This window comes from Hyperolius riggenbachi, chromosome 10 (assembly GCF_040937935.1).
Source record: "Hyperolius riggenbachi isolate aHypRig1 chromosome 10, aHypRig1.pri, whole genome shotgun sequence".
Classification (NCBI taxonomy): Eukaryota; Metazoa; Chordata; class Amphibia; order Anura; family Hyperoliidae; genus Hyperolius; species Hyperolius riggenbachi.
In genome coordinates, this window is record NC_090655.1 from 4155957 (window position 1) to 4170169 (window position 14213).

The 14213-nt window shown below is 49.3% G+C and overlaps 1 protein-coding gene across 2 annotated transcripts in view; it reads right to left on the reverse strand.

Annotated features, from left to right (window-relative positions):
• The window catches only part of MMS19 (MMS19 homolog, cytosolic iron-sulfur assembly component), a 131238-nt gene that overhangs the window by 48281 nt on the left and 68744 nt on the right, over window positions 1–14213 (reverse strand). Inside the window, exons 4-12 of one of the 2 annotated variants that reach the window (XM_068258868.1) lie at window positions 11432–11517; window positions 10547–10621; window positions 9791–9860; window positions 5366–5494; window positions 3449–3510; window positions 3101–3187; window positions 1839–1913; window positions 732–809; window positions 211–349 (exon numbers count right to left, since the gene is read on the reverse strand). In XM_068258868.1, the coding sequence (XP_068114969.1) occupies window positions 211–349; window positions 732–809; window positions 1839–1913; window positions 3101–3187; window positions 3449–3510; window positions 5366–5494; window positions 9791–9860; window positions 10547–10621; window positions 11432–11517 (801 nt within the window). Of the gene's footprint in view, window positions 1–210; window positions 350–731; window positions 810–1838; window positions 1914–3100; window positions 3188–3277; window positions 3365–3448; window positions 3511–5365; window positions 5495–9790; window positions 9861–10546; window positions 10622–11431; window positions 11518–14213 lie in introns of both variants that reach the window. The other variant, XM_068258867.1, reaches the window with a different exon arrangement.

Sequence of the window (14213 nt, forward strand, 5' to 3'; positions counted from 1 at the left end):
AGTACAGTCAGCAGCATGCCTAACACCTATAGCAGACTTAGACACTAGAGTCCAGCCCTCTATTGGTGTAGAGAGATGAGGGTACAGGAAGTAGTCCTAAATATCACAGGAAGTGGGGTGGGATTTCCTCAGCGATGACAAAGGCCACAGCAAAACCCCAGCGCAGATTCTAAAACAAAATAAAACACATTTCAGTCTGGATTCGGTTACCTTGCAGAATGATATTTAAGAATCCATCTAGTAAATCCTCTGAGTCGGAACCCAGTACAGAGCGAGACAGGCAGGCAGAGAGGGCTCGCAGGGCAGACAGACCTTCATTTTCTATCTTCTCACTCGCTGTCTGAAACACCTGAGAGGCAGAGTGCTGACATGTCAGAGAGCATGATGGCCGCCGGTCACATGACACAGATACACGCAGACAGTACGGTCACATGACACAGATACACAAATGGCATGATCACATGAAAAAGATACACAAACCGGCTGTATGGTCACATGACACAGCCACAGATACACACAGGTGGTATGGTCACATGACAGAAACACATACAGGATTGTATGGTCACATGACACAGATACACACCGGTGGTACGCTCACATGACACAGATACACATACAGGCTTGTATGGTCACATGACACAGATACACAAATGGCATAATCACATGATACAGACACACAAACAGGCTGTATGGTCACATGACACAGCCACAGATACACACACAGGCGGTACCTCTCTACGGATGGAAGACCAGAGGCCGGGCAGAAACTCCTTCAGCTCTTTCTGTCCATAGGCGGAACACGCAGCTTTCTGAAACAACACAATTCATTACAAGATGACCTGTCTCCTTTATCTGCCCTCCACCCAGCAAGTGGGTTACAACAACCTAACCCCCCCAATATCTGCCCTCTACCCCTCCCCTGTACCCAGCCAGCCGCTCTACCCCCCAATATCTGCCCTCTACCCCTCCCCTGTACCCAGCCAGCCGCTCTACCCCCATCCCCCAATATCTGCCCTCCCCTGTACCCAGCCAGCCGCTCTACCCCCCAATATCTGCCCTCTACCCCTCCCCTGTACCCAGCCGCTCTACCCCCCTCCCCCCAATATCTGCCCTCTGCCCTCCCCTCTACCCCCCCCCCCACCCCTCTACACTTTCAGCTGCTCTAGCGTCCGTCCGTCCCCCCCCACCGCCACCACCACCAACTGCTCTACCATGCAATATCTGCCCTCTACCCCTCCCATCTATTCCATCAGCTGCTCTACCCCGCAATATCTGCTCTGCCACAAATACTGCTCAGGCAGTCGTCTCTCGTGAAATCACATCTATATGACAGGTACTGCTGCTGTGTTGTATATAACCATCCCCCAGCTCCATCACTTCTTGCTGATTAGGGATGTTCAATCACATGCTAATAATGCACCCTCTGTTGTGATAAGTACATTATGCAGTTTCCACCTCTAGGCTTCTTCCCTGGCAGTTGTGCTGATCCTCTGCCTCCAGTACCTCCTAATGAGAGCTCTCCAGTAAGATAGTTACTGCTTACATGTAAATTTAATGCAGAATGTATGAAGCATTTGAAATGGGCCAATCAGCAGGAAATGGATGAAAATCAGCAGGAGGTGCGTCTCATTGGTCCAATACAATCTGCATTTAATTTGCATGCATTCTAGAATTAGGAGAATATCATTGACCTGAATCGCTGACCCGGAACAAGGATGCAGATCAGAGGACCAGCAGGACAGCCAGGGAACCGGCTTTTTAAAACAGAAGTAAATATGGCAGCCTCCATGTCCCCCCCACTTAAAGTCGCCTCGATATATTCTGCAGAAACGTCTCACCAGGGTCTGCATGGAGTCTAGTTTGGCACTTTGGATGTCAGAATCCATTTTCTCGATCAGCAGAGGCAGCAGATGCTAGAAAAGGAAAAATATAAATCTATCAATAAAACACGGAACCCACATTAGGTATTGACAGCAGATATTCCAAGAATATTGCTGAACGGCAAAGAGTTCTGTAAAGAGGAATGGCCAAGAATTACTTCTGACCGTTGTGCACGTCTGATCTTCTGATAAACCTGCTGATTAAAGTTGCCTTCACACTTATCCCTGTGATTTCCAGATGCTGTTTTGTGCATTTGCGATTCTGCATATTTGTGATGTTTCACCTATCAGATCCGGTAGATCCCTTTATGATGGAATCTGATGCTGCCTTGGCCTGCTTGGCCGCCCCCCCCCCCCCATGTGATGTCAGTGTTGCAGGTTCACTTGTCACTCCGGTGTACCTCCTCCTGTGTCCATCGTCTCTTTGGATTGCCACCAGGGGGCGCCTGTACCATGTGACACCGCTGCATGTAGTGACATCACCACAAGCCGCCCCCCATGTAATGGTGTCAGTATTGCAGGTTCACTTGTCACTCCGGTGTACCTCCTCCTGTGTCCATCGCCTCTTTGGATAGCCACCAGGGGGCGCCTGTACCATGTGACACCGCTGCATTTAGTGACATCAGTACATGCGGCAATAAAGAAACATGCTGGACACAGGAGGAGGGGAGGAGTTGTGCCAGCAACACTCAGCACAGGACCGGGAGGTACACACTTGAGGGGAGACTGGCCAGGGGGGTCCATCTAAACAGTCACATAAATGGGAGCCCTTCTGATCAAGATTTTGATCAGTTCAGATGGTAGTTGATCGAACCTATCGATCGGTTGGCCATTTTGTGGCATCGATCTCTGTCAGATGTGAACATTATGACTGAATTGGCCGGATATTAATGCTGAAAATCGAGTAATGTATGGGCACCTTTAGCGTCGGCTCATCAGTACAGAACAGCAGCCAGGGGAAGACAGGACTGGATTCCTATCCATTCCCCCCTCAGGCCGCCTCCCTCTGAGCTCTGACTCATCCGCTGTGCAGTAATACTCACCTCTGCAAATCGTGGGGTGGCGGCCAGGACAGCCCAGAGGCCCAGGATCAGGTCTTCTCTGGTGATGCCATGCGGGTCACTGGGAGGCTGGAGATCAATCTCAGCCATTCCTATCCATTCCCCCCTCAGACCGCCTCCCTCTGAGCTCTGACTCATCCGCTCTGCAGTAATACTCACCTCTGCAAACCGCGGGGTGGCGGCCAGGACAGCCCGGAGGCCCAGGACCAGGTCTTCTCTGGTGATGCCATGCGGGTCACTGGGAGGCTGGAGATCAATCTCAGCCATTCCTATCCATTCCCCCCTCAGGCCGCCTCCCTCTGAGCTCAGACTCATCTGCTCTGCAGTAATACTCACCTCTGCAAACCGCGGGGTGGCTGCCAGGACAGCCCGGAGGCCCAGGACCAGGTCTTCTTTGGTGATGCCATGCGGGTCACTGGGAGGCTGGAGAAAGCAGGCAGAGATATTTCAGCATTACAACCATCAATGGAGAAATGAAACGGAAATGACTAAATAAACGAGACCTACCGGAGTAAAGTCGATGGGAAAGTAGCAGGAGACCACCTCAAATAACTCCTCCACGAAAGGACCTGATCAGGAGAAGGAGTCACTATTAACTCGGCACTAAGGACTGAGACAGCACATTTAACTTGGACCTGAACTCTTGCACAGGACAAAAGGAAAACACAGACAAATGCACCCTGTATGTATTTAGAGAGTTTAGCCTGTCTAATTCCCCCTCATGTGACTAACCACAAGTTGTAATTTGATCTCAGCTGGCTGCCTCAGCACAGCAGCTAAATTGTAAACACAGGACGTTAACCCTATGTCTGCTTCCATGAAACCAGGAAGTAGACACACTGCAGATTTATTGCATGGTTTGTATCGGCTGTAACAAAGAAATGTTTGTCGGTAAAGGTTATTATGCTGTTGCTTATCTTTTAGAGCAGAAAGGAAGTTCTGAGTTCAGGTGCACACTCACTGCAGGAAAAACGTTCCCTGAACCAATCACAAAGGATAGTTTTGGGAAACATTTTGTCAAAAGTGGGCAGAATAAGAAGGGGAACAATGTCCTCACCTGTTACTCCAGTATAAAACACAGAGACAGGCTCTCTCACTGGAGCAGGATTGCATTTACAATACGGTCATTTACATTTTTTTTTTATACCAATAAATTGAGTCTATTATACCTTTGTGTACTCTTTGCAAAAAGATTGGGTTGGACGCATTCTTTATATGCCTCATCTCCCTTAACCACTTGCCGACCGCACGCTTATACCGTGCGTCGGCAAAGTGGCAGCTGCAGGACCAGCGATGCAGTACTGCGTCGCCAGCTGCAGGCTGATTAATCAGGAAGCTCGCGCGAGCGGCCGCTTCCTGTCAAATCACGGCGGGGGGCTCCGTGAATAGCCTGCGGGCCGCCGATGGCGGCTCGCAGGCTAAATGTAAACACAAGCGGAAATAATCCGCTTTGTTTACATTGTACGGCGCTGCTGCGCAGCAGCGCCGTAAGGCAGATCGGCGATCCCCGGCCAATCAGCGGCCGGGAATCGCCGCCATGTGACAGAGGACATCCTGTCACTGGCTGCACAGGACGGATAGCGTCCTGTGCAGCCCCGATCTCCGGGGGGGGGGGAGCAGGTAGGAGAGGGAGGGGGAGGATTTCGCCGCGGAGGGGGGCTTTGAGGTGCCCCCCCCGCAACACCCGGCAGGCAGTAGCGATCAGACCCCCCCCAGCACATCATCCCCCTAGTGGGGAAAAAAGGGGGGCGATCTGGTCGCTCTGCCTGCACCCTGATCTGTGCTGGGGGCTGCAGAGCTCACCCAGCACAGATCAGCTAAAACAGCGCTGGTCCTTAAGGGGGGGGTAAAGGGTAGGTCCTCAAGTGGTTATTAATTTAAATAAAACCGAAAGATAAGTGGAATTAATTTTTACATGATTAGAAATGTTCTAAGTTTCCAGGGCTGTCCAGGGGTATGTGATACACTAACTTATGCCAGAGGGTACGAGGGGTGTCCAGGGGTGATACACTAACTTATGCCAGGGGGTACGAGGGGTGCCCAGGGGTGATACACTAACTTATGCCAGGGGTACGAGGGGTGCCCAGGGGTGATACACTAACTTATGCCAGGGGGTACGAGGGGTGCCCAGGGGTGATACACTAACTTATGCCAGGGGGTACGAGGGGTGTCCAGGGGTGATACACTAACTTATGCCAGGGGGTACGAGGGGTGCCCAGGGGTGATACACTAACTTATGCCAGGGGTACGAGGGGTGTCCAGGGGTGATACACTAACTTATGCCAGGGGGTACGAGGGGTGCCCAGGGGTGATACACTAACTTATGCCAGGGGTACGAGGGGTGTCCAGGGGTGATACACTAACTTATGCCAGGGGTACCTGGAATTCAGACACCCATATGTAGGCAGACAGTGAAGCACTCACCTAGCGCATAGTTCCGCGTGATGATGTCATGTACGATGCGGAAGGCCACAAGCAGGTTACGCGGGTCCTTTTCTCCATCCATGACCTGAATAAAGCCAAACGTGAAATCTGCTCCGAGACTCTTCAGTTCTGTGGACGGATAGGAGGAAAGATGACACTTTCTAGGGTTCTGCCACAATAAATGAGCAAACACTTTGCAAGGTATGTAGTCTGGGCAGTGTGCATGCAAGCATGGCATGATGTAATTACAAAAGCAAAACATCAGTAATATTTTACTATCAACTGACCCCACCACTTTATCGATCCCTGACCGACCCCCTCACTGATACCTAAGCATAATTAACCAGGAAATCCTCACTCAGGGATGCAGCAATGGCCTCCTGATCCCTGGGCTGTGCTGCACAACTGTCCTCTTCCCCATAATTCACACTGTGCCATCTACTAATCCAGAGACAGGAAATCCTCACTCAGGGATGCAGCAATGGCCTCCTGATCCCTGGGCTGTGCTGCACAACTATCCTCTTCCCCATAATTCACACTGCGCCATCTGCCAATCCAGAGACAGGAAATCCTCACTCAGGGATGCAGCAATGTCCTCCTGATCCCTGGGCTGTGCTGCACAACTGTCCTCTTCCCCATAATTCACAATGTGCCATCTGCTAATCCAGAGACAGGAAATCCTCACTCAGGGATGCAGCAATGGCCTCCTGATTCCTGGGCTGTGCTGCACAACTGTCCTCTTCCCCTTAATTCACACTGTGCCATCTGCTAATCCAGAGACAGGAAATCCTCACTCGGGGATGCAGCAATAGCCTCCTGATCCCTGGGCTGTGCTGCACAACTATCCTCTTCCCCATAATTCACACACTGTGCCATCTGTTAATCCAGAAACAGGAAATCCTCACTCGGGGATGCAGCAATAGCCTCCTGATCCCTGGGCTGTGCTGCACAACTATCCTCTTCCCCATAATTCACACTGTGCCACCTGCTAATCCAGAGACAGGAAATCCTCACTCAGGGATGCAGCAATGGCCTCCTGATCCCTGGGCTGTGCTGCACAACTATCCTCTTCCCCATAATTCACACACTGTGCCATCTGCTAATCCAGAGACAGGAAATCCTCACTCAGGGATGCAGCAATGGCCTCCTGATCCCTGGGCTGTGCTGCACAACTATCCTCTTCCCCATAATTCACAATGTGCCATCTGCTAATCCAGAGACAGGAAATCCTCACTCAGGGATGCAGCAATGGCCTCCTGATTCCTGGGCTGTGCTGCACAACTGTCCTCTTCCCCATAATTCACACTGTGCCATCTGCCAATCCAGAGACAGGAAATCCTCACTCAGGGATGCAGCAATGTCCTCCTGATCCCTGGGCTGTGCTGCACAACTGTCCTCTTCCCCATAATTCACACTGTGCCATCTGCTAACCCAGAGACAGGAAATCCTCACTCAGGGATGCAGCAATGGCCTCCTGATTCCTGGGCTGTGCTGCACAACTGTCCTCTTCCCCATAATTCACACTGTGCCATCTGCTAATCCAGAGACAGGAAATCCTCACTCGGGGATGCAGCAATAGCCTCCTGATCCCTGGGCTGTGCTGCACAACTATAATCTTCCCCATAATTCACACACTGTGCCATCTGCCAAACCAGAAACAGGAAATCCTCACTCAGGGATGCAGCAATGGCCTCCTGATCCCTGGGCTGTGCTGCACAACTATCCTCTTCCCCATAATTCACACTGTGCCATCTGCCAATCCAGAAACAGGAAATCCTCACTCAGGGATGCAGCAATGGCCTCCTGATCCCTGGGCTGTGCTGCACAACTGTCCTCTTCCCCATAATTCACACTGTGCCATCTGCTAATCCAGAGACAGGAAATCCTCACTCAGGGATGCAGCAATGACCTCCTGATCCCTGGGCTGTGCTGCACAACTGTCCTCTTCCCCATAATTCACACTGCCACCTGGTAATCCAGAGACAGGAAATCCTCACTCAGGGATGCAGCAATGTCCTCCTGATCCCTGGGCTGTGCTGAACAACTGTCCTCTTCCCCATAATTCACACACCATCTGCCAATGCAGAGACAGGAAATCCTCACTCAGGGATGCAGCAATGTCCTCCTGATCCCTGGGCTGTGCTGCACAACTGTCCTCTTCCCCATAATTCACACTGTGCCATCTGCTAACCCAGAGACAGGAAATTCTCACTCAGGGATGCAGCAATGGCCTCCTGATCCCTGGGCTGTGCTGCACAACTGTCCTCTTCCCCATAATTCACACTGTGCGACCTGCTAACCCAGAGACAGGAGATCCTCACTCAGGGATGCAGCAATGGCCTCCTGATTCCTGGGCTGTGCTGCACAACCGTCCTCTTCCCCATAATTCACACTGTGCCACCTGCTAACCCAGAGACAGGAAATCCTCACTCAGGGATGAAGCAATGGCCTCCTGATCCCTGGGCTGTGCTGCACAACTGTCCTCTTCCCTATAATTCACACTGTGCCATCTGCTAATCCAGAGACAGGAAATCCTCACTCAGGGATGCAGCAATGGCCTCCTGATCCCTGGGCTGTGCTGCACAACTATCCTCTTCCCTATAATTCACACTGTGCCATCTGCTAATCCAGAGACAGGAAATCCTCACTCAGGGATGCAGCAATGGCCTCCTGATCCCTGGGCTGTGCTGCACAACTATCCTCTTCCCTATAATTCACACTGTGCCATCTGCTAATCCAGAGACAGGAAATCCTCACTCAGGGATGCAGCAATGGCCTCCTGATCCCTGGGCTGTGCTGCACAACTGTCCTCTTCCCCATAATTCACACTGTGCTACCTGCTAATCCAGAGACAGGAAATCCTCACTCAGGGATGCAGCAATGGCCTCCTGATCCCTAGGCTGTGCTGCACAACTGTCCTCTTCCCCATAATTCACACTGTGCCACCTGCTAACCCAGAGACAGGAAATCCTCACTCAGGGATGCAGCAATGTCTTCCTGATCCCTGGGCTGTGCTGCACAACTGTCCTCTTCCCCATAATTCACACTGTGCCATCTGCCAATCCAGAGACAGGAAATCCTCACTCAGGGATGCAGCAATGTCCTCCTGATCCCTGGGCTGTGCTGCACAACTATCCTCTTCCCTATAATTCACACTGTGCTACCTGCTAATCCAGAGACAGGAAATCCTCACTCAGGGATTCAGCAATGTCCTCCTGATCCCTGGGCTGTGCTGCACAACTATCCTCTTCCCCATAATTCACACTGTGCCATCTGCCAATCCAGAAACAGGAAATCCTCACTCAGGGATGCAGCAATGGCCTCCTGATCCCTGGGCTGTGCTGCACAACTGTCCTCTTCCCCATAATTCACACTGTGCCATCTGCTAATCCAGAGACAGGAAATCCTCACTCAGGGATGCAGCAATGGCCTCCTGATCCCTGGGCTGTGCTGCACAACTGTCCTCTTCCCCATAATTCACACACTGTGCCATCTGCTAACCCAGAGACAGAAAATCCTCACTCAGGGATGCAGCAATGACCTCCTGATCCCTGGGCTGTGCTGCACAACTGTCCTCTTCCCCATAATTCACACTGTGCCACCTGCTAACCCAGAGACAGGAAATCCTCACTCAGGGATGCAGCAATGTCTTCCTGATCCCTGGGCTGTGCTGTACAACTGTCCTCTTCCCCATAATTCACAATGTGCCATCTGCTAATCCAGAGACAAGAAATCCTCACTCAGGGATGCAGCAATGGCCTCCTGATCCCTGGGCTGTGCTGCACAACTGTCCTCTTCCCCATAATTCACAATGTGCCATCTGCTAATCCAGAGACAGGAAATCCTCACTCAGGGATGCAGCAATGGCCTCCTGATTCCTGGGCTGTGCTGCACAACTATCCTCTTCCCCATAATTCACACACTGTGCCATCTGCTAACCCAGAGACAGGAAATCCTCACTCAGGGATGCAGCAATGGCCTCCTGATCCCTGGGCTGTGCTGCACAACTATCCTCTTCCCCATAATTCACACTGTGCCATCTGCCAATCCAGAGACAGGAAATCCTCACTCAGGGATGCAGCAATGGCCTCCTGATCCCTGGGCTGTGCTGCACAATTGTCCTCTTCCCCACAATTCACAATGTGCCATCTGCTAATCCAGAGACAAGAAATCCTCACTCAGGGATGCAGCAATGTCTCCTGATCCCTGGGCTGTGCTGCACAACTGTCCTCTTCCCCGTAATTCACACTGTGCCATCTGCTAATCCAGAGACAGGAAATCCTCACTCAGGGATGCAGCAATGACCTCCTGATCCCTGGGCTGTGCTGCACAACTGTCCTCTTCCCCATAATTCACACACCATCAGCTAATCATAACTCACTCATTTCAAACCCCATAGATACGACTGTACACAGGTCTGCTTACCCTCCTCCCGGCTCCGCATGAAGTTTGTGATTATCATGTAGACTGTATGGCGATCCAGCTGCATCAAAGACTGCAGGGAAAGATAAAAAGAGTCAGATCTTTACTCCTACTCAAAACAGGACTCAAATCTGCTACCCAAACTAAAGCGAGAGGGATATGGGGGCCGCATTTTAGGCAATACCAGTTGCCTGCTGATCTCTTTGGTTGCAGTAGTATCTGAATCACACACCTGAAATAAGCATGCAGCTAATCCAGTCACACTTCAGTCAGAGCACCTGATCTGCTGCATGCTTGTTCAGGGGCTATGGCTAGCAACAGGTGCCTGGAAAAAGAGAATTCGGAAATCCTAGTGACAGTTTTGCCCGGAAAGGGAGGAGCTACAAATTATCAGGGCTGTGCAATCGGTACAAAAGTCTTCCGACTCCTCAGTTTATGAAACCACCGGCTCCAGGTACCCAAAATTACTGAGACTCCAACTCCTTAGTCTAATTTTTACAAAAAAATATGGATTTGGTTTAAAAATCATCCAACTCTGACGCCTCACTTTATTGAAATCACCGACTCCGAGTCCAGGTACCCAAAATTGCTCCGACTTACAGCAACAGGTGCCCAGGAAGAGATTAGCCACAAATTCTAGCGACAGGTGCCTGCAAAGGGAGGAGCCACAAACCCAAATACAAGACAGGCAGGAAAGGGGAGAGCAGTAAAGCAGTCCCAGAAAATAAGCGTATAAAAGCATTACAGAGGGTTCTTTACCTGGACATGTACCTCCTGGAACACAGACTTCAGTACAGACACCGCCAGTCCCTGGGGGAAGACCTCAGACATGCTCTGCAACACACCAGCACATCATTAGTGGAGGATACAAGTTTTATACACTAACGCCGAGAACCCTCTCCTACAAGGTTCATATACAGCAGACAGAACAGACCTGTGCGGCTCAAGTCCTGCTGACAGAAGTGGGATGTTACATCTCACATTCATCAATATACATACACCTGATTCCACTAAATACATTATTAAACTTCTAGAAGGAGACTAAAACATAAAACTTCACTTTTAATAATTAGCATTAAAAAACATTGGTTGTACCACTGAACACAATTGTGAAGTGACAAATCAGTTGATTTAGGTTGCGGTATGGGTTAGTAACCCCAATAATTAGCAATAGGGGTCACCCTGCTATATAGAATACACAATTACCCTACATAAAAAAACTCCTACATGTTTCACCCCCTTACAATGGGGGATTCGTCAGGTTTACAAAAAAGTGATCATGCAAGAGTGCCTAGTGCAGTGATGGCTAACCTTGGCACTCCAGCTGTGACAAAACTACAAATCCCATCATGCCTCTGCCTCCCCGAGTTATGCTTAGAGCTGTCAGAGTATTGCAATGCCTCATGGGACTTGTAGTTCCACCACAGCTGGAGTGCCAAGGTTTTGCCACCACCTATTGCTAAAGTGCATTCATCTATACAAATAATACAATTCACATACTGACAGCCTTTCCATTAAGGTAGCAGCCTACTGAAAAGGTGACCCCTACCGCTAATGATTGGGGCACTAACCCATACCGCAACCTTTGCCAATTGTCTTTAGTGGTACAAACAATGTTTTTTAATCCTAATGAGGAGGACTCACCAATGCATTCAGCCCCTGCAGGACGTGTGGAGTAATGACATGATGATCTTTCAGTCTGTTTTCATAGAACACGACTAGAACTTCCACTGAAAAAGAAGGCTGAACGTTAGCACAGGAAATGCAGACATTCGCTTCATAAAAACTCTGTCCTGCAATAACTCCCATCAGTGTGAGCTCCTCCTAATCATCATCACAAATCAACGTACAAAATGCATGCGCCTCGGAGAGGAAGGAGAATGCTGCAGGAGAATGAGGGGATACTAAGGCCCGGTTTACACTTAATCAGTTGCTCTCAGTTATAACTGAAAGGTCAACTGATTTTCAAAGTAGGTCCTATGTTTTCCTATGGCACCTTTCACACTATGTGTTTTAACTGAAATCTTTTGCACTGCTATGGAGAAGGAAAAAAAACACGAACCAACTGATTAAGTGTAAATGGGGCCTTACTCTATTACACATTCTTCATGGACAATCTGAACATGGATCAGGCCCTAGTCAGTGTAACTGTGGGTACATGTGAGAGTGATGTGCAGGTACTCTGCAGGGGAATGAGGCAATTCTTCCTCTATTACACACTCTTCATGCAATCAGTGTGCACAACATTCTCAGTGGATTCACACTCTGCAGGGAGTACATGCAGTATATACTAGAGTATAAGCAGAGTTTCTGGGACCCCAAAAAAAAGGAAAAAAAGGGGGGTCCCAAAGTGGGGGGGGTTCTCAGCTTATACCAGAGTCAAATCGAAGTGAGCTCCCCTCCCCCCCCACAGACAGATTATTCCCAGCTCCTCCCGCAGGCAGTGCACCCGCCTCCCTCCCTCCGCAGGCTGGAAAATTAGAAAGGAGGAGAGGGGAGCAGCAGCACCGATAACAGGAAGTAGTAATAACACTACTTCCTGTTAACCGTAATATATACAGAGGAGCCAGACGGCACGTGATCATCGCCTGGAGCCGTTAGATGGTGAGACACCCCACCGCTGCCGTGATTTCAGCCAGGGAGAGAGGAGCACGGAGGGGGACCGGAGGAAAGAGAAGGAGGAGCCCGCCTCCCATTCCTGATGCTGCTCCTATCTAATCTTCCAGCCTGCGTGGGGCAGGAGGGCGCACTGCTTGCGGGGGGAGCGGGGAGAGAAGTGTCTGTGGGGGGAGGGGGCACACCTATGCCTGGCTACCTATACTTGAGACATCTACACCTAACTACCTATACTGAAGCACCTATGGCTGGCTACTAGTACTGGGGACTTCTACACCCGGCTACCTATACTGGAGCACCTATACCTGGCTAACCTATACTGAGGCACCTATGGCTGGCTAACCTATACTGAAAACACTTCGGTTTATACTCTGGTCAATTTATTTTATTTATTTAGGGTATAAGTGGGGTGGGGGGTTGGCTTATATTCAGGTATAGATTATGGTGTATACATTCACCTGAAGTCACCAACCCCAAATTAAACAGCATATCAAATTAATTGATTTCATGAAGAAAGGGTGTTTGAAAATCATGTAGGATTGGTACAGGAGCTGACAATAGTACCATTTGTTCAGTTAACACTCAAATTTACTTGTTTAAACAAATTACAGCTCATAAAAATGTATTACTCTTTTGTAAGGTTCTAATATACATATTACATTACATTATGAATGTCAGTTTGCAAAAAAGCTCAGCTAGATGTCGCAACAGTGAGTAAGGAAAGTCAAAGAAAAGCAAATAATTTTGAGTTGATGCAGGATTATGCAAATTTTGTATGAACATGTATGCAGCTGGAAAATGAACCAATAAAGGTTGGTTCTTAACCTTGGCGGTAATGACGAGCTCAGCTCGTCCATTACCGCCGAAGGGCGCCGGGTGGGCAGATTTTCATCATTTTTTTTTTAATACACGCAGCTAGCACTTTGCTAGCTGCGTGTCTAACTTGATCACAGCAGCCGCGCCGCTACCCGCCGCGTTAGAGGGCCAGGCAAGTTACAGGAAAAAAAAGTTTTAAAAATAAATGTTATCACTTTTTGCACAGAAATCCTGGGGAAACTGAACGCCAGGGAGGTTAAATACTTTGCTTTGGATATCAGATGAAAAGCTGGGCTGATGTTTCATAACAAAATAGAGTGAGGAAAAAACAAACCATATTTTGGATCGTTAGATTTACCTTCTATGAAGGGAAGGGAAGTATAGTGGAGAAATCTTGATTTAAAAGAAAAAAAAAAACATATGTTTTAAAGTGAAACCGAGGTGAGAGGTGTATGGTGGATGCTATATTTATATATTTCCTTTTAAACAATACTAGTTGCCTGGCTGACCTGCTGATGTATTTGGCTGCAGTAGTGTCTGAATAACACCAGAAACAAGTATGCTGCTAATCTTGTCAGATCTGACAATAGTGTCGGAAACACTTGGTATGCGGCATGCTTGTTCAGGGGCTATGGCTAAAAGTATTAGAGGCAGAGGATCAGCAGGATAGCCAGGCAACTGGTATTGCTTAAAAAATAATAATAAATATGTCAACCTCCATATCCCTAATTTCTGGTTTAAATGGCCACTATTCAGTGATTCAGCAATGGCTGCCCGGCCTATTAGCTCTGCAATGGATTGTAATGAGACTCGGCTTCTCAAACTGCAAGTCACTAACAGGTCTGGAATGTGACAGTGGACCGGTGTGACGATATTCTGCCTGGCTCTTCCCAGGACTGAGTCACATGATCTGGATTCCACAGAACATGTGACTCCCGCTAAGCACAATCGCAGCGCTGGAATGCCGGACTTCCTCCCTCTGTAGAGCCACACG